Genomic DNA, 24409 nt, shown 5'->3' with positions numbered 1-24409 from the left:
CAGGTCAGGCAAGTTGGCTGGCCAATCAAACACAGTAATATCATGGTCAGCAAACCATTTGGTAGTAGTTTTGGCACTGTGGGTAGGTGCTAAGTCCTGCTGGAAAAGGAAATCAGCATCTCCAAAAAGCTCGTCAGCAGATGGAAGCATGAAGTGCTCTAAAATCTCCTGGTAGATGGCTGTGTTGACTTTGGACTTGATAAAATATAGTGGACCAACACCAGCAGATGACATGGCACCCCAAATCATCACAGACTGTGGAAACTTCACACTGGGCTTCAAACACCTTGGATTCTGTGCCTCTCCACTCTTCTAGAACCGTGATTTCCAAATTAAATGCAAAATGTACTTTCATCTGAAAAGAGGACTTTGGACCACTGAGCAACAGTCCATTTCTTTCTCTCCTTAGCCCAGATAAGACACTTCTGACATTGTCTCTGGCTCAGGAGTAGCTTGATATTAGGAATGCGAAAGTTGTATCCCCTTTCTTGAAGATGTCTGTTTGTGATGGGTCTTGATACACTGACACCAGCCTCAGTCCACTCCTTGTGAAGCTCTCCCAAGTTCTTGAATGAACTTTTCTTGACAATCCTCTCAAGACTGCGGCCATCCCTGTTGCTTGTGCACCTTTTCCAGCCACCCTTTTCAGCAATGACCTTTTGTGGCTTACCCTCCTTGTGGAGGGCATCAGTGATCATCTTCTGGACAACAGTCAAGTCAGCAGTCTTCCCCATGATTGTGGTTGTGTGTACTGAACTAGACCGAGAGATACACCGTGTTCATACTGTTTTACTCAAACTCGAAATGAAATATTCTAATATTTTGAGATGGGGTATTTTTTAATGTTTTTGTACTGTATGCCATACTGATTAAAATTAAAATAGAAAAATGCTTGAAACATTTTAGTTTATGTGTAATGAGTCTATAATATATAACATTTATATATACTAGTGCATTTTTTGAGATGCACTAGTATATATAAATTACACACACACACCATGGCCCGAATACACCGTGGTACTTTCTCAATGAGGTGACGCCCCGCCCCTCGAAATCATTCTAACACGTCACGACACCACGAACCGACTGACGCGTCCCGTGATGCAATAAGCCCCTTGTGTCAGTCACTCGTCTATCCGTCTTGCATCTTCGTGTAGCTTTACACACGACAGAGCGAGTATCATTTTTACTGAGAGAAGAAGTGTCTGCATTTCAGCCGAGAAACTTCACAGCATTTGAGATGGACCGAGAAAAGTTTCAGTCCATGGTACAGGACCTCCTGTGAGTTTTTATCTTTTAACAGCTGCTAGTTTGTTTATACTGCTTATTTCATGTTTCATGTTTACCTGCTATACCTCAAGTGCCCTTGACTGTTTGGTTATTTGTACCAATTTATGTGTGTGTGTGTGTGTGTGTGTGTGTAATACAATAATAAATTCATACAAAGAGACTGTGCGTGTGTAAATAATAAGGGTAGACACCAAATAACAAAAAGGCAAATAAAAACTTAATTTATTTAAAAATGGGATATTGTGTAAAGTCCATGCAAATCATAATGTAAAGTGTCTGAATACTACTGTGATGTAGAAATTAAAATGTGCTGTACATGTCTTTGAGCGGTAGGTGTCGCCAGTGAACGCTGAGTCATGAACCTTTTTTTTTGATAGGACAGTGTAGAGAGACAGGAAATGAGTAGGAGAGAAAGACGGGGAGGGATCGGGAAATGACTTCGGATCGGAATCGAACCCGGGTCCCCAGATTTATGGTATGGTGCCTTAGCCATCTGAGCCAATGAGGCTCCGAAGGGTGTGTTGAATAAAGGGGGTGTGGTAGATGAAGCCTCGTTACGAGGTGTGTTTCTTTTAGCGGAAAACCACGTGACTGATGAGGACCAAGGCTTCGGTTGTGATTCACTAAAAGGTTCATGACTCAGCGTCTCATTCAACAGCGTTCACTGGCGACACCTACCGCTCAAAGACATGTACAGCACATTTTAATTTCTACATCACAGTAGTATTCAGACACTTTACATTATGATTTGCATGGACTTTACACAATATCCCATTTTTAAATAAATTAAGTTTTTATTTGCCTTTTTGTTATTTGGTGTCTACCCTTATTATTATTTACACACGCACAGTCTCTTTGTATGAATTTATGCTCAGTATAATTGTGTCTGCACAATTAAAAGGTGTCCGTAAACATAAAGAGGGGTAACATTTGTGTGTGTGTGTGTGTGTGTGTGTGTGTGTGTGTGTGTGTGTGATGGACTGTGAGCTCTGCTGCAGCCATGTAGTCACATTTATTGATTTTTAGAATAGAATAGAATAGAATGCCTTTATTGTCACTATACCCATGTACAGTGAGATTAAAAGCAACTCCAATAGAGCAATTCCAGCGTTATGGACGTGACACTTTAACTCAAAATGGCAACAAATGACCCAGTGCATGTTTTATTGTCTCCCAGTATTTAAACAGGTGTTGCATATTTTAAGGCTGTACCATAATGGAGAAGTGATAGAACAAGAACAATTCCCATAGTACATCTAGGGCATGCCAGAAAATGCCAATAAAAGATGCGTTATGGATGTGACAGAAAAAGTATCACTTTTCTTGGGTGACTGTACATTTTTATCAAACTCTGTGAAATTGTAAACCTAATGTCGAAATGGAGATATCCATTTGATAGAGGGGTCCAAGGTGAATATTAAAAAATCTTTGTTTAAAATATTTTGTACTTCATGCAGAGTTTCGGAAGGAAAAGCCAGCGTTATGGATGTGACGAAATTCCGTTATGGATGTGACGCGTCTGAAATAGACATGGCATATGTTTAGAAAATCAGCAATTTAACCACCATAACCCTTTGAAAAACTCTCTAAATATCAGCTAAAACTATCAAAGTTCTTAAATAATATTTAGGATGGCTATTGTTTTGCTGTTTTGTGGATTTTAGCATACATTTCTGTGGCTTGTGGCAATAATATAGAATTGTACATGATCAAAGTTGATTTTAGCTTGGGTTTTACATTATAAGAAAGAAAGACTGACAGTGACATATTAGGTTGGTTACAAATTGGTTCAACTTATTCACATCTGTAAAATACAGGCCTAGGTGATATCTCTGGGAGTGGTTTTGATGTATTACATGTTGCTTTATTTTTGCATGGTGAGGTTGACATTTACATGGAATTGCCCAATAACAGTGCAAACAACGTGTAGAAAAGAAAAAAAAAGTGAGGGTGTAAGGTGCACAGTCCTGAGGCATATGTGTTGTGTTTCACATTATTGAGTGAGGTATTGCACATTATAAATTATTGCACAGAGAGAGTCATATTATAAAGTATTGCACATTATAAATTATTGCATGAAGAGAGTCACATTATAAAATAAAGTATTGCACATTATGAAGTATTGCACAGGGGGGTTCGACTATAAAGTCAGAGCATATTCGAGTTCAGGGTGGTTATGGCTTTTGGAAAGGAGCTGTTTTTGAATCTATTTGTTTTTGTCCTGATGCACCTGTAGCGCCTCCCTGAGGGCAACAGGTCAAACAGATCAAAGCCAGGGTGGGAGCTGTCCTTGTTTAGTAACATGTTTTTCCACCGTGTTTGGATTGAGGCAGTTCCTCTTCTCACACACTCCGGATGAAACGCTGACATTAAACAAACAAACCAAGGCCCTGTCTGTCATCGGCCACGTGGTTTTCTGCTAAACAATACACACCTTGAAGTGGGGCTTGGCCTGACCTTACAAGCTTACTGTTTTTGAGTATATTTTAGGTAAAGTTAAATCAGCATCTAATCAGGTTTTTCTCGACACACCACTAACTATCCATGACAAACATTTCTGTCGTTGTACTCAACTGTTCCAAATAATCATAGATAAGTTTAAAAAAAAATGAAACAACTTTTTAAAGACATGTTTCGACACATTTTATACCATCTTCAGTTTAATGAGGAATGACTAGTCTTGCATCACATATACCATGATCCAATCAACCAATTACAACACCAGTTAACCAATTAAGACCAATCACAGGGTGAGGAGAGGGTTAAGGTGTTAACCCTTGTTTATTCAGTTCAGGATTAATCTGTCAACAAAACTTTTAAAAAGAGTACCTCAATAAATCCAAACCAAATCCATCCATTATCTGTAGCCGCTTATCCTGTTCTACAGGGTCGCAAGCAAGCTGGAGCCTATCCCAGCTGACTATGGGTGAGTGGCAGAGTACACCCTGGACAAGTTGCCAGGTCATTGCAGGGCTGACACAGAGACAAACAACCATTCTCACACACATTCACACCTACGGTCAATTTAGAGCCACCAATTAGCCTAAGCTGCATGTCTTTGGACTGTGGGGGAAACTGGAGCACCCAGAGGAAACCCATGCAGACATGGGGAGAACATGGAAACTCCATACAGAAAGGCCCTCGCTGGCCGCTGGGCTCGAACCCAGGACATTCTTGCTGTGAGGCGATAGTGCTAACCACTACACCGCCATGCCGCCCCCAAACCACATCCTAAATTCAAAATAACTTAAAGGTGATAACACTTTATTTCAGATTTCCTTACATTGGCTATTTCTCCAAAGTTTCAGAAATCAAACTAAAACAATTGGTTAAATGTTTTTGCAAAACAGATCTTAATATTAAATTAATATTCTCTTCTTACAAAATCTAAACATTTTTAGTTTTAAAGCTCGCACTCCTGAAGCTCTAAAATCTCTTGTTGTTTATCAGTTTAATTGTGCGGGATGTGACTCCAGTTATGGAGGTAAAATCACTCACCATTTTTAGCTAGGATTAAAGAGCACACAGTGACTGATAAAAACATCTTTCCCAGTTTTCTACATGGAAAAATCAGTACATGCCTGCTTGCGTCACTGTCTTAGATTGTGCTAAAACATCATTTGAACGCAAACTTAGTGGCTTTTTTTATATTCGACAGATTAATCCTGAACTGAGTAAACAAATTCCACACCTTAACACTTTCCTCTCCCTGTGATTTATCTTGATTTGGTAATTGTTTGATTGGCTCATGGTGTATATATGGTGTATATTTATTGTCATGTGATGCAAGACTAGTCATTCCTCATTAAACTGAAGATGGTATAAAATATGACGAAACGTCTTTTAAAAGTTGCTTTGTGCTTTTTAAATTTCTCTGGCAAATATATAGTGTGTGTATATAAAATTGTGGTGGGAAGATATGTAGTTTATCTTTGAGTGGTGAATGTATATTTCATGAGTGAGCAGAGTGAACAAGTGAAAATATTTTTAACATGAGAAGATAAACTTCATATCTTCAAGCCAATGCGTGATTTTTTTTTAATTATACAGACACATTCACAAACAAAAAGTACCCAAATTTATCAAAACAATTCATCGATTTCCTCACGAGTGACATATAAAGATTTATGCCATGGTATTGGTTCTTCATGTCCCGGATGGAGCTTATATGAAAAATGCAAGTGGTGTATTTCCCAGTAAAACACTTGTTTTATATATATATATAATAAAGTGTGTTTTCAGGTAAGGTACCTATTGAACTTTGACATGCTTTACCTTGCTGTGTTCATAGAGTCTCTGCGTCTCCTGAAGAGGAACAATTGTCACAATCGTGCCGTATAGTGAAGTTGAGATGGGAAGCCAACAGCATTGAGGAAAACGTCAAATTGCACCTACAGGTCAGGAAATTTACCACTGAGAAAGATATTAGATTAGATTTAGGCTAGACAAAAAAACATCTGGTTTATAGCATGAAAATGCTACTAAGCAAACATCACTTTTTTAATGACAGAAACATGGTTGTAAAATTGATACAAAAAATACTTTATCATTACTGAGTGATGATTAAAGGTAGACTGCATTTCAGATTTTTCAGGTGTAGGTCATAAAAAGAATTTTCCCTGACACCCAGTTATTTTCGTTTAGTGGACTGAAAGCTACTGAATTTGAATCACAGGCTTCCAATTTTATTAGGTTTTTTAAAATAGAACAATTAATGAATTTAGGGCTACGTGGCCTTAAATTCTCCACTATTTTTTCCTGCTTCACCATGACCCAATTCAAGATACTACATCATGCATCACGTGGTGGGCTTTCCCCGTTCGTGCAAGGCATTGTGGGATACAAATTTGAAACAGGAAAGAAAAATGGAGGATGTGAGTGTGTGAATGATCCATGAAAGACCGACTACAGTAACGGAAAGCAACAAGAAAAGATGTTATGTTATATACGAAGGAAAGGAAACGTAGGACCAAACTAATAAATATCGGCGGTCAGCGAGCACCTCAGTGTGATCAGCTGTTCATTTAGTGACAGAATGATGTAACTGTCAGTGCACGGTCAAGATAAACCTGCGCATCTGCACACAGACTTCCTCTGTCTGCTTGATGGACAGATTTCATGCGTCTTATTTGCTAGGGAATCCCCTCAAATTAAATAATTCCCCAACCACAGAATAGCCTGATATTTTGTGTGAGATTACAGAAATAAACATATATCACAATGACCAACTTCAGAGGAAACTAAATTTCACCGACTTTATGAAATCAAAAGCCCATCTCACTTTAACTGAAGAATTTATGAAAATATAGAAAAAATTCTCAACTCATGCCTAGAAATGAGGTTTTTCCTGATAACAGGTATAAGGGAAAAAGGAGAGTTACTTAAATGATATCAGTCTACATATAAATACTCAACTGAGATGGTCTATCCTATATTAAAGAGATATTGTTTACAGAATAAAGAATAACTTCCTGTTAGAAACAAGCACATCTGTTCAGACTGAATGTATGACTCAAACTGCTTTGGCTGTTGTTTTGTATGTATTTTTGCAATTTTGCAATGTCCATAGTTTTTCTGTAGCTCCTCTGATTTTTAACTGATTCTGTCCAGGAATTTGAGTTGTCTGAGCGTGCACTGCATGAGCACAGGAAAAAACAGAAGGAAAAAGAACAGAAGATGCAGCACAGCATACAAACCAGCAGCCTCCTGAAGGTGTGTATTCAAGTACATTTACTCATGAACACTTTATCCAAACTAAGTAAATGCCAATTACGAGCTGTCCCATTAATCTGCAGTGATGAATACAGTGTGTACGTTGCAGCAGGTAGATTACAGTGATGGTGCTTACTCTTGATGTCACATCTGTTAAAACTAGGAATAGGAAAATATAATGATTTGAAAATGTAGTAGGTGAAAGCTAAACTTATGTAAAGTACAAAGACCTAAAAACCCAGGAATAGTCATTGTTCTTTTACCTCTCACCTCTGCAAGTGGAGTAGAATCCAGCTGACAGCCAAAGGGCCTTAATAAAGGGTTCAACAGTGTCTCTGATAGACCCGGGATTTGAACTCACAACCTTCACGAGGACAAATTGTTAACCAAAGAGCCCACCTAATTGTGCTTTTCCTTAAAAATGGGGTTAAAACAGTTGATCTAATGTAACTATGGCACTTTTTATACACAGTACAATGACAAGCGCCGGCGTGATGCAGAGAAGAAAGCAAACAACAACAGGACTCTGACTAATAAGAAGCAAGAGTACCTTCAAGAATTAAAGGAGGAACTCAGTACTTTAATCACAAAGCGCCAGCAGGTGATGAAGCAATTTGAGACAAGCTGCATTCATAGCAAATATTTCAATGATGTGCAGAAGGAAAGCAAGAAGGTTAGTCATAACTCTTTACTATTATTATGGATAACCTCTCTCTCTCATTCACACACACACACACACACACACACACACACACACACACACACAAGCAACTCTGCATCCTCATGAATATTGCTCTTGTTTTCAGGAGCCAGATGATCTGATCACACTCTACAAGAGTTTGAAACAGATACAGGAGGAGCTGCAGGCTCTCATAGAGACGAAACAGGAGGAGCTGGAGAAAACTCGTGCTGAGTTGGTTAGGGTTAGGGAAGAATTCTTTAGCACACGAGTGCAGAACGAGATCACACTCGACATGCTGCAAAACAATCTGGAAATTACCAAACGAAATAGACGTGATTGGGTAAGAGGTTATGTTTGAATATTAGTTTTAACAGACACTCATTAACTGTTATACAGTGGTGCTTGAAAGTCTGTGAACCCTTTAGAATTTTCTAGATTTCTGCATAAATATGACCTAAAACATCATCAGATTTTCACACAAGTCCTAAAAGTAGATAAAGAGAACCCAGTTAAACAAATGAGACAAAAATATTATGCTTGGTCCTTTATTTATTGAGGAAAATGATCCGATATTATATTTCTGTGAGTGGCAAAAGTATGTGAGCCTTTGCTTTCAGTATCTGGTGTGACCCCCTTGTGCAGCAATAACTGCAACTAAACGTTTCCGGTAACTGTTGATCAGTCCTGCACACTGGCTTGGAGGAATTTTAGCCCATTCCTCCATACAGAACAGCTTCAACTCTGGGATGTTGGTGGGTTTCCTCACATGAACTGCTCACTTCAGGTCCTTCCACAACATTTCGATTGGATTAAGGTCAGGACTTTGACTTGGCCATTCCAAAACATTAACGTTATTCTTCTTTAACCATTCTTTGGTAGAACGACTTGTGTGCTTAGGGTCGTTGTCTTGCTGCATGACCCACCTTCTCTTGAGATTCAGTTCATGGACAGATGTCCTGACATTTTCCTTTAGAATTCGCTGGTATAATTCAGAATTCATTGTTCCATCAATGATGGCAAGCCGTCCTGGCCCAGATACAGCAAAACAGGACAAAACCATGATACTACCACCACCATGTTTCACAGATGGGATAAGGTTCTTATGCTGGAATGCAGTGTTTTCCTTTCTCCAAACATAACACTTCTCATTTAAACCAAAAAGTTCTATTTTAGTCTTATCCATCCACAAAACTTTTTTCCAATAGCCTTCTGGCTTGTCCATGTGATCTTTAGCAAACTGCAGATGAGCAGCAATGTTCTTTTTGGAGAGCAGTGGCTTTCTCCTTGCATCCCTGCCATGCACACCACTGTTGTTCAGTGTTCTCCTGATGGTGGACTCATGAACATTAACATTAGCCAATGAGAGAGAGGCCTTCAGTTGCTTAGAAGTTACCCTGGGGCCCTTTGTGACCTTGTTGACTATTACACGCCTTGCTCTTGGAGTGATCTTTGTTGGTTGACCACTCCTGGGGAGGGTAACAATGGTCTTGAATTTCCTCCATTTGTACACAATCTGTCTGACTGTGGATTGGTGGAGTCCAAACTCTTTAGAGATGGTTTTGTAACCTTTTCCAGCCTGATGAGCATCAACAACGCTTTTTCTGAGGTCCTCAGAAATCTCCTTTGTTTGTGCCATGATATACTTCCACAAACGTGTTGTGAAGATCAGACTTTGATAGATCCCTGTTCTTTAAATAAAACGGTGCCCACTCACACCTGATTGTCATCCCATTGATTGAAAACACCTGACTCTAATTTCACCTTCAAATTAGCTGCTAATCCTAGAGGTTCACATACTTTTGCCACTCACAGATATGTAATATTGGATCATTTTCCTCAATAAATAAATGACCAAGTATAATATTTTTGTCTCATTTGTTTAACTGGGTTCTCTTTATCTACTTTTAGGACTTGTGTGAAAATCTGATTACTTTTTAGGTCATATTTATGCAGAAATATAGAAAATTCTAAAGGGTTCACAGACTTTCAAGCACCACTGTATGCAACTTGAAGTGTGTAAGTCACAGGTAGCCGTGTGTGACATGAGGGAATGAGGGTATAATGGAAGAGGGTAATTTTCAGTAGATAGCTTTCAAAGGAACTAGCAGAATGAAGTAATATTAATGTGTCATTAACTTTGTAATGAAACATATAGTTTTTGTTTGTTTCTCCCCAGTTTGGTGACTTCCCAGTTCCCACCTATCTTTAATTTGTCTCAATTAGACCTCACAGTTATTAGTTCTGACAATGTCAGACTTGAATGAAAGATGGTCTATTACTTTAACTGATATCATTGCGTAACCATTCGTTAACAATATTACTGCAATGTCACTTTGTCACCAGGAGGAAACGTGGAACAGCATTCAGAACTCCGCCAAAGTGAAAAACGATCAGCAGAATGCAATTATTTTGGCCACATTTGACCTATCCAGGAATCTGTGGAAGGTTGGCACCCAAATCCCAAAGCCGATGACAACAGAGGAGACTATAAAATTGCTGGATAAGGTATTGTAGAGAGTTCTTAATACTTAAGAGGATTATTTGCTTTCTGAAAGCAAATAATAAAAAATGGTGAAATAAATATATACAGTATGTGTGTGTGTGTGTGTATATATATATATATTTATATATATATATATATATATATATAAATTTTTTTTCGACCCACATTCACTGGATATGAGGAATCACACGCTCTGATTGGCTACTCTACTATTAAGCTATCAGTTCATATTCTGTGAGTAGAGAAAAAATAAAATGGCGGAGCGTGTTGCTGAACCAGCTGAAGATAAAATAAAAACTCCACTCAAAAACAAAACCCCAGAAACTGTTATCAATTATTTAAAAGACACAGAAATGGCTAAAAGAATATAGCGCCCTCCCCAGTCTCCTGTTCCACTCTCCAGCCCAATTGATGGCGGTAATGCACCTTTAAGTTGGTTTGCCAACCGCAAAAAAAAAAATTCTGAAGAAGAAAACCTCCAAAAATACAAAAAAAAAGCAACAAAATATTTGATGGTATCTTTATTTCATCCATCCATTATCTGTAGCCGCTTATCCTGTTCTACAGGGTCGCAGGTAAGCTGGAGCCTATCCCAGCTGACCATGGGCGAGAGGTGGGGTACACCCTGGACAAGTCGCCAGGTCATTGCAGGGCTGACACAGAGACAAACAACCATTCACACTCACGGTCAATTTAGAGCCACCAATTACCCTAACCTGCATGTCTTTGGGGGAAACCAGAGCACCTGGAGGAAACCCATGCAGACATGGGGAGAACATGCAAACTTCACACAGAAAGGCCCTTGCTGGCTGCTGGGCTCGAACCCAGGACCTTTTTGCTGTGAGGCGACAGTGCTAACCACTACACCACTGTGTTGCCCCAGTATCTTTTTTTTATTTTTCAAAAATTATTTTAGCATTTTTCACAAATTGGAACTGTCATTTTGCCAGTTTGTTTACATTCTAAGTGGAAATAATTTTGTCAGATGTTTTGTATAAAATTTTTATTTATCAAATTTGCAAAAAAAAAAAATGCTCTGTTTTTCAAAATCCAGTGCATGTGGATAGAATAAAACAGTTATTCCACTCAATCTCATTGTACATGGCTTATAGCCAACTCAGTGCTATGTGCCTCATCGGCTATCAGCTCATGTACGTCTTGATTTTGTGGAATAACTGTTTTATAATGGAGTATTAATTCTTTTAAAATGCTCCTCCAGAATGTGCATATAAAATGATAAATAAATGTGTAATACCATAAAGGAAACATCCACCTACCCATAGACAGCAAATGAAAATGAACCATTTGACCAAATCTGACACATGTACATCATAAATACTTCTGTTGATTAATATGTCTTGTCCCTATTAAAGGACATCTCTTCCTACCAAGTTTAGTGGCTGTAGCAGGTTAATATTTTACAACACAACACAGTATAGCCACTTTTATGTGAATGTCCCAGAAGGGAATTTGGGGTGGGTGGGTTATTACTCGATACATATGCTTATAATCCATGATATTTGTAATGTTGAAAGCAGTAACACAAAAACTTACTTTTTAAATTCTTTTCGTTCACAGATTCAGGAGTTCATATATGATCTGGAGTTGATTTGGGAGAAAATCAGCAAATCTAAATCCAAAAGTGATAAATCTTGCCCTCAAGGAGAGATCAGCAGCATTATAGACAAATGATGAGGCAAAACAGATTCCAGCACAAAACTTTAATTACAAATACAACTGTGGTTTAATTTCACAACTCCTATCCACCATGGGCATTGTTTGAATACTTGGATACCTTTTTATGACTTTTGGAAACAGAGGTGACTCATGATGACAGTAATAAAACATTGTGGATGCCAGCTGCTGTAAGCCTCAAAGAAGAAGAAGAGCTGAATCACCTGGAAAGGACTAAATTCTGGGCAGAATTTAAATTGATGCCACTGCAGCTTAGTCATCAGAATCCACCAGAAACGCTTTTGAATATAAAGCGTTGCCAACCTCTGACCTTCATGGATGGGGTCTGCAAGGCTCTTTAGTGCTGGGGGACGTCTTTTGGCATAAATCCGTGGCTCTTGGATGCCGTTCAGGAGTCTGAGAGCATGACATTTGTCCATTTAGTGCTCATAAGAGGCTGATGCTGAGGGAAAATACACTCGCTGATGGACAGAGGTGGAAGCGTACAGGTTAGTCATAACTCTTTACTGTTATTATGCATAATCTCTCTCACTCTCACTCATTCACACACACAAACATGCATTCCTCGTGAATATTGCTCTTGTTTTCAGGAGCCAGATGATCTGATCTCGCACTACAAGAGTTTGAAGCAGATACAGGAGGAGCTGCAGGCTCTCATAGAGATGAAGTAGGAGGAGATGGAGGAAACTCGTGCCGAGTTGGTTAGGGTTAGGGAAGAATTCTTCAGCACACAAGTGCAGATCAAGCTCGACCTGCTGCACAGTAATCTGGAAAAAAAACCCAAATAACTTGTACTTGATTTGGTAAGAGATTCCTCTTCTTCTTCTTCTTCTTCTTCTTCTTATTATTATTATTATTAGTAGTAGTAGTAGTGGAACCTTGGATTATGTTTGAATATTAGTTTAGAACAGGATAAAGCGGCTAGAGATAATGAGATGAGATGAGATGAGATGAGATGAGATGAGATGAGATGAGATGAATTTGGTGACCTCCCAACTCCCACTCAAAAGAGAATTAAAAGCAAGCTGGCAAACAATTTTGAAACTTGAGGCAAAGAGCGTAAACAGGAACAGGCAATGATCAGGCGAGGCACAAACAGGATGTCAGCAGTAATATCCAAGGCAAAGTCCAAGAACACAAAGTCAAAAACCAGAATGACAGTACGATTATAAAAAGGCTTGATTACATCATACACGAGGAATAGAGCGCATACTTCACAAAGTCTGTGTGTGAGGACAGTCCTTATATGCGTGAGCCGTGATTGCGATTAGTCCTAATGAGCTTGAGTGCGGCACTGCACGTGAGTTGCAAGCGCCAACGCATGCGGATATGAAAACACATCCTTAATTTGTCTCAATTACACCTGACAGTAGATTTGATGATGTCGGACTTGAATGAAAGAGGGTCTATTAGTTCAGCTGATCAGACCAACCAATATAATTGTGCAACCATTCACTAACAATTTTACTGCAATGTCACTCTGTCACTAGGAGGCAAGGTGGAGCGAAATGAAACTGATCTGCAGAGCAGGATTATTTTGGCCACGTTTGACCTCCAGGAATCTGTGGAAGATGGGCATTGAAATCTCGAAGAAGAAGAAGTCTTTTTATTTGTCACACACACACTCAAGTACAGTGAAATTTGTCCTCTGCATTTAACCCATCTGAAGCAGTGAACACACGCATGCACACACACAATTGAGCAATGAGCACACACATACCCAGAGTGGGGAGCTATGCTACAGCGCCCGGGGAGCAGTTGGGGGTTAGATGCCTTGCTCAAGGGCACCTCAGCCTATGGCCGCCCCATGTTAACCTAACCACGTCTTTGAACTGTGGGGGAGACCAGAGCACCTGGAGGAAACCCACACAAACATGGGGAGAACATGTAAACTCCACACAGAAAGACCCCCATCAGCCACTGGGCTCAAATCCAGAACCTGATTAAGCCAGAGGAGACTATAGAAGTGCTGGATAAGGTATTGTAGAGAGTTCTTAACCCCTTAACTGACTTCTCAACCACACAGTACAGCTGACTTTGACAGTGAAAAAACCTATGAGAAAAAAAAAATCTGCCCAGCATCCTGATTGGTGCAGTATGGTGTGTTCTAGCCTCCTTAATCAATTTGCAGAAAGAGTATCTTATTTCAGCACAACTGTGTGGAGCAGCAGTTCCTACACTTTTCCCACTCTGATCACTCTGATGAATGAAGCACCACCACAAATCACTCCTCAAAGATTAGGGCATAAAGCAGGAATTTCATAGGTAAGGGATTTACAAATACATGCTCATCTGTGTGGTTGATATGTCCGTAAAGGATAGAAATGACAATGAGGAAAGACAGATGTTTGGATAGTGGATGGTGTGGTAGGAAGATGTTTGAGTGGGAAAAAGCAAAAAATACAATGAAATTAGATTATATTACTAAAACACAATATTATTATGTTACATTGTCAGCATATACCTTAGTGTGCACATATATACGGTACATCCATCCAACCATTTTCTATATTGCTTGTCCATCAGAGTTGCAAAGGAAGCTAGAGCCAATCTCAGCCGACGTCAGGTGAGAAGCAGGGTTCACCCTGGGCAGATCGCCAATCTATCACAGGGCAAATACAGAGACGAACAACCATTCACATTCACACCTATGGGCAACATAGAGTAGCCAGTTGACCTAATCTGCATGTTTTTGGGCTGTGGGAGGAAACCGGAGCACCCCGAGGAAACCCACGCAAGCACAGGGAGAACATGCAAACTCCGCAAAGAAAGGCCCTAGTCATGTACACAAATTCAGAATGAGTGTATATTTACAAAAACGAATAAAGTTTATCAGTTTGAACATAAAATATTTTGTCTTTGTATTCAATTAAATATAGAAAAGAATTTGAAAATCATCACATTGTTTTATTACCTCACCCGCTACGGTGTAAGTGGGGCGAGGTATTGTTTTTGGTTGGGTTTCTTTGTTTCTTTGTTTTTTTGTAAACGATCTTATGGGAAAACGGCTGGATCAGTCTTCATGAAACTTTCAGGAAAGATGGGCATTGGTCTCAAATAGAACCTCCATCATTTTGAGGGTCATCTGGTCAAGGTCACCAAAAACGTCAAAATCGTTTTTGTTGTGGCTACTGCCTCATATAGAGTCGCTAGCCACAATGTCAGTGGTTTTCAAAGTGGGGGGGCGCTAGGGGGGCCTCAGAAAGTTGGAGGGACGATAACAAAAAAATATACTTTTTTAAAATAATAATTATTAAATATATTGTAATTAGTTTTTTAATCATTATTATAAAATATAATTAATAATACATCATATCGAAACATTGTTTGCCATGCTCATCTCTCCGATTGCCTGTGACGTTGTGGTTTGCGCCATTTATCAAGCTGCTTTGCTCCTCAAGCTAGCGTATTGCTAGCGCAAAATGGACAGGTTTTTGAAGAAGAGACCGAAGGAACAAACCAACAGCCCTGCTGTGGAGGACACTGCTGCGAAAAAAACTAAGAAGTCCTGGCCAACTAAAATCCAAAAATATGAGGCAGCATACATTAAGTATGGCTTTACAGCCATACAGAAAAATGGCCATGATTGCCCGAAATGCGTCCTCTGTCTGGAGACCCTGTCAAACGAGTGCTTAAAACCTTCGAAACTTCAGCGTCACTTGGTACAAAAACATCCGACAGATGCTGAAAAAACAGTAGATTTCTTCAGACGCAAAGAAGAGCATTTGGTCAGGCAACCTGCTGCATTCACCCAGCAAGCTACTGTCCCCGAGTGGGCCCTGAAGGCATCATTTTTAGCCTCATACCACATTGCTCGTGCTAAAAAACCTCACTCAATTGGAGAAGATTTGATTTTACCAGCCACCAAAGACATTGTAGCCCTGTGATGACCTGGCGACTTGTCCAGGGTGTACCCCGCCTTTCGCCCGTAGTCAGCTGGGATAGGCTCCAGCTTGCCCACGACCCTGTAGAAGGATAAAGCGGCTAGAGATAATGAGATGAGATGAGAAAGACATTGTCCGAGAATTGCTTGGTGAGGATGCTGCCAAAAAAATCGATGCTGTCCCACTCTCTGATAACACCGTGAGCCGACGGATTGGTGACATGGCTCAAGATGTATCTGCTCAGCTGTTGGAGCAGGTGAGAGCCAGCAAATACTTCGCACTTCAGCTGGATGAGAGCACAGATTTATCCAATGAGGCCCAACTGCTTGTGTACATCAGATTTATTTCACAGGAAAGATTTGTGGAGGAAATACTACTTTGTAAAGCACTTGAAAGAAGAACTACTGGGAAAGACATTTTTCAAGTTTTGGACGATTACATCGAGTCTAACGGATTGGACTGGACCCGTTGTGTGGGGGTGTGTTCGGACGGAGCCGCGGCAATGACCGGGAAGATCAGTGGAGTGACCGCGCTCATTAAGCAGAAGGCCCTGCATGTAGTGGCCACACACTGCATGCTCCATCGCGAGGCACTGGTTGCAAAAAGGATGGATAACGAGTTGAATCAGGTACTACAGGAGGTTATACAGTTTATTGTTCAGTGCGAAAATATTTGTGTTGAAAACATGTTAGTTAATAATATTCTTATGCTAAACAAATTAACAATTATTGACTATTGAATAAAAGTAAGAGAAAACATTCTAAAAATTGATGTTTCTTTACATATTTTGTAGCATTGTCTGTGGGTTTGCAAAGGGGGTCCCCGGCCAGAAGCTAATGCTGTTTGGGGGGCCTTGGCATGGAAAAGTTTGGGAACCCCTGCACTATGTCATCATGCTGTAGAATGTGTAACAATCGTGCACTGCGCATACACGTGTTCCGATTAAAATGGCCGGTGAGTGTATACAATTCGGTTCACCATTCAAAATAAATGGACTAGGCTAAAGAAATCGCTTTCAGACATGTTTATGCTTATTACAGAGGGAAAATGCATTCCACTGAGCTCTAGCGCCGGGCCATTTCCGGGAAATAAGAGTTTTGGTCATGGCGATAGTGTGTGTATGTCAGCTTCGGTTCGGAGGTTTCAGTTTCGAAAACTAAGAGTAGAATAATATAAAGTACAGACACTTGGTATATTTTACTTCTATGATTTTTAAATTGTTCATTTTTGGATTATGCTTCATTTTTGTGGCTACTGCCTCATAGAGTAAATCTATATGCTATATTTACTGTATGGACATGGTATCAGAAAACAATTTTATAAACAGTAGCCACATGGACCCATAGGGTACCTATTTTTTTCGCGATATCTTCCTTCATATTCATCATAAGTGCTACCACGTGATGTTTGTTTTGCCTAGCAACACTTGTTTACATTTTACAGAGTCCCAATTTTTTTTTTTTTGGAATCAGGATTATCTCATCTCATCTCATTATCTCTAGCCGCTTTATCCTTCTACAGGGTCGCAGGCAAGCTGGAGCCTATCCCAGCTGACTACGGGCGAAAGGCGGGGTACACCCTGGACAAGTCGCCAGGTCATCACAGGGCTGGAATCAGGGTTATATGAAAAAAATCTTAAATGTTGTTATTTGGTGGTCTAGTAATAGGTACAGTATTTTTGATTATATAATTTTTTCATCAGATACTTTATTGCGTGTGTGCCTGGCTGAAAAACTCAGTATGCTGAGGGGAACTTCACTCTGCGATGGACTGTTTGTGCAAGCAAGCTTGATTGTTCTCTTTTCGGAAACAAGTTTTGGTATATACTGGCTGCAGCATTTTGTATTCCTGAAAAAAGCTTGAATTTGTCAGAGCTATTGTAAAAGTTATTTAGGAGTGACTCTGGTGGGGAATTTGAGGGGTTTTAGGAGGAAGACAGCATGGATTTAGACTGGTCCCGGTCCTTGAAATATATGTAAGCAGTCATCTTCACAGCAAATCATCCATCATCTGTAGCTGCTTATCCTGTCGCAGGCAAGCTGGAACCTATCCCAGCTGACTATGGGCGAGAGGCGGGGTACACCCTGGACAAATCGCCAGGTCATCGCAGAGCTGACACATAGACACAGACAACCATTCACACTCACATTCACACCTACGGTCAATTTAGAGTCACCAGTTAACCTAATCTGCATGTCTTTGGACTGTGGGGGAAACCGGAGCACCCAGAGGAAACCCATGCGGACACGGGGAGAACATGCAAACTCCACACAGAAAGGCCCCTGTTGGCAGCTGGGCTTGAACCCAGGACCTTCTTGCTGTGAGGCGATAGTACTAACCACTACACCACCGTGCCGCCCACAGCAAATCATCATGATCTGTATATTTGATTTGGCATAGGTTTTTACACCAGATGCCCTTCATGACGCAACCCTCCCCAGTCTATCCAGGCTTGGGACTGGCACTAAGTATGCACTGGCTTGTGCTACCCCAGTGGCTGGGTATTTTACCTCATCTACATGTCTTTGGACTGTGGGGGAAACCTACACAGACACGGGGAAAAGATGCAAAATCCACACAGAAAGGCCGCCGTCGGCCATGGGGTTTGAACCTGGAACTGTCTTGTTGTGAGGTAACAGTGCTAACCACTGCACTTCCCAAATGTATGTATGTTGCTTGCTATTTTCAATTTTTGTTTGTAGTGTGGAAACGTCTTTTTGCAAGTAATGTTGCCCTGCCATTTTTAGAGCCGTTATATTAGTAGGAGAGGTTTGGTGTCATTTGGAAAGATTTTCTGTGACACTCTTTGGTAGTTTTTGCCACTTGAACATGTTCTTTTGTGTCATTTTTAGCAGTGCTTGCTATGTCTAGAAGTTGTCTGCTATTTTTTTTTTTTTAATTTTTTGCACTTTTATAGAACCTTTCTGCCATTATTAGAGGCATTATGCCAATGGGAGAGATTTGGTGCCATTTGGAGACCTTTTTACCTGCATTTGGATAACCTTACACAGACTATGGTTGATGAGAACTTCAAATTCTGGATGCTTATGGAGCATCTCAGAGCAGGAATAGGATTGAGATCACCATTTACTCTGAAAATATAAACATTTTGTATGAACAAAAAACAACACTTTTGTTTTTGTGGAACTTTTCTCTGAATATATTGCAGATATATACAGTGGTGCTTGAAAGTTTGTGAACCTTTCAGAACTTTCTATATTTCTGCATAAATATGACCTAAAACATCATCAGATTTTCACACAAGCCCTAAAAGTAGATAAAGAGAACCCAGTTAAACAAATGAGACAAAAATATTATACTTGTCCATTTATTTATTGAAGAAAATGATCCAATATTACATATCTGTGAGTGGCAAAAGTATGTGAACCTTTGCTTTCAGTACCTGGTGTGACCCCCTTGTGCAGCAGTAACTGCAACTAAACATTTCCGGTAACTGTTGATCAGTCCTGCACACCAGCTTGGAGGAATTTTAGCCCATTCCTCCGTACAGAACAGCTTCAACTCTGGGATGTTGGTGGGTTTCTTCACATCAACTGCTCGCTTCAGGTCCTTCCACAACATTTCGATTGGATTAAGGTCAGGACTTTGACTTGGCCATTCCAAAACATTAATTTTATTCTTCTTTAACCATTCTTTGGTAGAATGACTTGTGTGCTTAGGGTCCTTTGTGACCTTGCCGACTATTACACGGCTTGCTCTTGGAGTGATCTTTGTTGGTCGACCACTCCTGGGGAGGGTAACAATGGTCTTGAATTTCCTCCATTTGTACACAACCTGTCTGACTGTGGATTGGTGGAGTCCAAACTCTTTAGAGATGCTTTTGTAACCTTTTCCAGCCTGATGAGCATCAACACCACTTTTTCTGAGGCCCTCAGAAATCTCCTTTGTTCGTGCCATGATACACTTCCACAAACGTGTTGTGAAGATCAGACTTTGATAGATCCCTGTTCTTTAAATAAAACAGGGTGCCCACTCACACCTGATTGTCATCTCATTGATTGAAAACACCTGACTCTAATTTCACCTTCAAATTAATTGCTAATCCTAGAGGTTCACATACTTTTGCCACTCACAGATATGTAATATTGGATCATTTTCCTCAATAAATAAATGACCAAGTATAATATTTTTGTCTCATTTGTTTAACTGGGTTCTCTTTATCTACTTTTAGGACTTGTGTGAAAATCTGATGATGTTTTAGGTCATATTTATGCAGAAATATAGAAAATTCTAAAGGGTTCACAAACTTTCAAGCACCACTGTATTGCAAGCTGAGTGTTTTCTTTCATATGAGCCATTAACCACTACTACGGAGTGACATGACAAAAATTCAGTGCTGAACATGTAGATTTATTTTACGAGGGGTATATGAAAAGTTTTAAGCATCAGAAAAACTAAAAGAGATAAGGGATTTTTGATGATTTATTTTTCAACATAGTCCCCCTCAAGGGCTGAACACTTGCTCCAACGGTGCTGAAGCGCTTTTATCCCGGTGTAGAAGTCGTCCTTTTTTTGGGACTCAAGAAACCCCTTGACTACAGCTATGATGTCATCATCACTGGCAAAATGGCGACAGCCAAGGCTTTTTTCATTTGGGGGAACAGACAGAAGTCGGAGGGGGCCAGGTCTGGTGAATAAGGTGGATGAGGAACAAGTTCGAATCCACAATCGTGAATTGTTGCCATGGCAACCAATGAGGTGTGGGCTGGTGCATTGTCTTGGTGGAAGAGGATTCCTCTTGTGAGCATTCCTGGCCTTTTTTCTTTGATTGCTTCCCGTAGGCGCTTCACTTGTCCAGAATAATGCTGTCCAGTCACTGTGTGGCCCTTCTCAAGGTATTCGACCAGTATGACACCCTGGGAATCCCAGAAAACTGAAGCCATGACCTTGCCAGCTGAAGGAACAACCTTGGCCTTCTTTGGAGTCAGAGATGATGTGTGCTTCCACTGCTTTGATTGTTCTTTGGTTTCGGGTTGGTAGTGATGAACCCAGCTTTCATCCATAGTGATGAATCGAGCAAGAAAATTGTCTTCATCAGCTTCAAACAGTTCAAGATTGCTCGTGGACACAGTGCACCTGGTGCGTTTCTGTTCAGGTGTCAAAAGACGAGGGACCCACCTTGCAGAAACCTTTGAGAATCCCAGTTCTTTGGTCAAAATTTTGTCTGCTCGCTCAATGGATATCCCAAGTCTCTCTGCTATCTGACGACATGATATCTGACAATCTTGCATGACCATCTGCAGAGCAAGGTCAAGGTTATCCTTGGTTGTTGCAGTTGGCGGTCTTCCTGACCTTGGGTCATCTTCAACACTGTTTCTGCCACGCTTGAATTCTCTGATCCAACGTGTGACTGTAGCATATGAAGGGGCACTCTCGGCTAATGTTCTCACCATGCCTTTCAAATGCAGGTACTTAATGACTGCACGATTTTCTGTTTTCTCCATTTTTCACTAAATCATTGGCCCTCGCTTATTCAAAAATCTGCAGAAAAAATAAACATGCTAGAATCTCAAAAATTGGCAGGAATACTTACAAAGGTCTGTACTTTCAAAAAATCATAGGTTTGATCATGCACCAACGTTTCTACGCGATGCTTAAAACTTTTCATACACCCCTCGTATACCTTAAGATTGCTGTTTAATATGCTGAAGTGCTTCAAAATGTACTTAGATTCCTTTATCTGTGGCCATTTTCTTTTGGCTCTGTGTTACAAGGCTCGACAGGTTAGACTGTGGAATGTATTTTTGTTAGCCAGTTTAGAAAATTAGTACTTTCTTCATTCCGATATTTTATTGGCCTGACACACAAAGACGCATTAGCCTGCTACAAACATCTTTCTACGATCACTGAGAAATTACATTGCAACCCCACTATAACAAACTCTTTTATATAAAATGAACTAAGTTTGTGTCCCCTGCCTTTAGTTACAATGAATTGGAGCACGTGTTTATAAAGACTCTCTGAACACACAGACTTGGCGAAGTATATGTGCTGTACCTAGTGTCTCACATTACCAAGCCTTGTATCTGTGTATTGCCTTTCTGGGTTTGACTTTGTTTTGTGTATTTGGACTCTGCCTTTTTGTCTTTGCCGCCACCATTCTGTTTGTGCCTTGCTTGACCATTGCCTGTTTCATGACCCTGCCTTTGTCTTACATTTTTTAACGGTTTTCCTTGCCTGTTTGTCTGAGTTATCTAATATCAAGTATTGGCACACAGAGTCTGATATGACCTTTGTGTTTTTATAGCTAATATAGCTGCACAATTTAGGTAAATATTCTCATCTGTCAGGATCAGACATCCTTAAATTCAGTACATCTACTAATAATCATTTCAGACATTTATGACCTTGCATTCATTAAAAAAAAAAAACATTTAAAAATTTTAGACTTTAAGTAGTCCACTGGATCCCTGAATGAGTGATACACATCTTAACGTTCACATAATGAGCTGGGTAACATTAGCTACAGTAGCTTACAAGCAACATCCCTGATCAGCAAAGTAGTTTTTACAATGGGAGAGGTTTTTTTTTTTAAATTAATTTTTTTAAACTGTAGCATTCCAACAATAAGAATCATATTAAAATGTTTTATTTGGTGTCTATCACAGCTTATGTACCAACCAATTCAGCTCCACAACATTCTTCACCAGCACACGACCACAAGGAAGCTGTATGATTATTAGTTCATTTGGATTCAAACTTTGAGAGCAAAGTTTTGAAACAAAAACTGACAGGTGAACTGAATGATTATCTCATTACAGTGGCACGTGTCAAGGGGTGGGATATATTAGGCAACAAGAGAACAGTCAGTTCTTGAAGTTGATGTGTTGGAAGCAGGAAAAACGGGCAAGCATAAGCATCCGAGTGACTCTGACAAGGGCCAAATTGTGACGGCTACAACTGGGTCTGAGCATCTCCAAAATGGCACATCTTGTGGGGTGTTCCCAGTATGCAGTGATTAGTACCTACCAAAAGTGTTCCAAGGAAGGACAACCGGTGACAGGGTAATGGGTGTCGAAGGCTAGCCCATATGGCCTAAATCTCACAGAAGAGCTACTGTAGCACAAACTGCTGAAAAAGTTTATGCTAACACCATTGTTTTAGCCAGCATATTTTAAAATGGTGTAATCTCATATGGGGTGTATTTACTAGGCCCAACAGTTTTCACCTGTCTGTATATTAGTATTATCCACTGAGCTCTATATAAAATCTAGAATAGGCTCATAGCCTATTCTCCACTGTAGAGAGGAGTGAAACCATCTGGCTGCCATCTTACCACTCACATAGCATGTATTTGGCTTACACGTTAAACCGTGGTATCCGATCAATATACTTGCACTCAATTTAAGCTGAAAATCATGCAAGTTAAAACAGACAATCATGCCCATTTTGTCAATTTGTGCAAGTGGATGTGACATGTAGATCTACACTGTCAGCTGTGCTTAGCGTAGGTAAATGAAAATAACTGCTGACCAAACTAGAACAATAAGATCCCTTTTTATTTGCATCCCTCACTGCTATTTCTGCTTAAGGCTATGGTCCTTCTTTCATTTAGGCTACTGAGGCTAATTTACCCAGTTCATTTTTATCCCCCCATCCCAGTATATAATGTGGGGGGATATAGCTAATCGAGCTGTCCGTCTGTAAATATTTTAGTTTCTGGAGCCTAACTCAAACTATTAGGAATTTTTTCACAAAACCTGACAGTTATGTTCAGTGACTATAGGGAGTTGTGCTTTTTGATATTTTGGGATTTCTGTAATTTTTATTTTTTCCGTATTTCCATGGCAACCAATTCAACTTAGGAAAATCTGGAGTGGGGTTTCACATGGGGGTCCGGGGGATGCGTCATGTTCTTTTTGAATTTGAGCCGTTGGGCTTGAGCTCTTACATTCAACATCAAACATGTCTAGACTTTGGCCTGGATTTAGTCTGGGACATTTCAACTGAAAATCTAACAGTCACAATGTTCATCCCAGATATCAATGTCAGATTTTCAACAAAAACAGACAAGACGATGAGACGGATTTTCTTTTTGCGTTTTCTTTCGCTCTTGCAAACAATCATAAAATGCCCTAGGGGTCCACACAAATGGCACCGAGTACACACGTAAAAGAAAAGTGATCACACACTACCAATACTCACAGATTAACTGTCCGTCCACAACCTTTGACATGACAGTTTATACAGTAGCTGCACATGCAGGCATTTTCTTGTACTTTCACCAACTACATAAATAACTTGTCCAGTTTTGTGTAGCTTCCAGTAGTCTAAATGACCGTTCTGCTCCACTGTACGAGTGTTAAGATGGCGGCCAGATGGCTTCACTCTGACGAGCCTATGAGCTCTCCAGATTTTTATATAGAGCTCAGTGGTATTATCACACTCTGAGGAGGGGGGGGGAGTCCTATTTATGGTATGTTAGAAAGTCTAGTTGGAAAGTGATTTTTTATATATATATATATATATATATATATATATATATATATATATATATATATATATATATAAATAATGGTTCCTATTCAGCTTAAAAATGGCAAAGACTGTAAACTCTAGTGACAAGATTAGACAACTGAAAGTCATGTTTCCACATGAACAGAATAGAGGCAAAGTCTTAAC

General features: G+C 39.9%; 1 protein-coding gene across 1 annotated transcript; it reads left to right on the top strand.

Annotated features, from left to right (window-relative positions):
• The first annotated feature begins 1167 nt into the window (after positions 1–1167).
• Positions 1168–12186, top strand: LOC132896048 (coiled-coil domain-containing protein 42 homolog). The gene is made up of 7 exons (XM_060936768.1): positions 1168–1281; positions 5582–5687; positions 6901–7002; positions 7475–7675; positions 7809–8024; positions 10028–10189; positions 11766–12186. The coding sequence occupies exons 1-7, from the start codon at positions 1241–1243 to the stop codon at positions 11877–11879; spliced, it is 942 nt and encodes a 313-aa protein (XP_060792751.1). The 5' UTR covers positions 1168–1240; the 3' UTR covers positions 11880–12186.
• The last annotated feature ends 12223 nt before the right edge of the window (positions 12187–24409 follow it).

The sequence above is a fragment of the Neoarius graeffei genome, chromosome 13 (genome assembly GCF_027579695.1).
Source record: "Neoarius graeffei isolate fNeoGra1 chromosome 13, fNeoGra1.pri, whole genome shotgun sequence".
NCBI classification, from domain to species: Eukaryota; Metazoa; Chordata; class Actinopteri; order Siluriformes; family Ariidae; genus Neoarius; species Neoarius graeffei.
The sequence above is the reverse complement of the archived record's forward strand: the minus strand, read 5'-3'. Positions and strand labels throughout refer to the sequence as shown.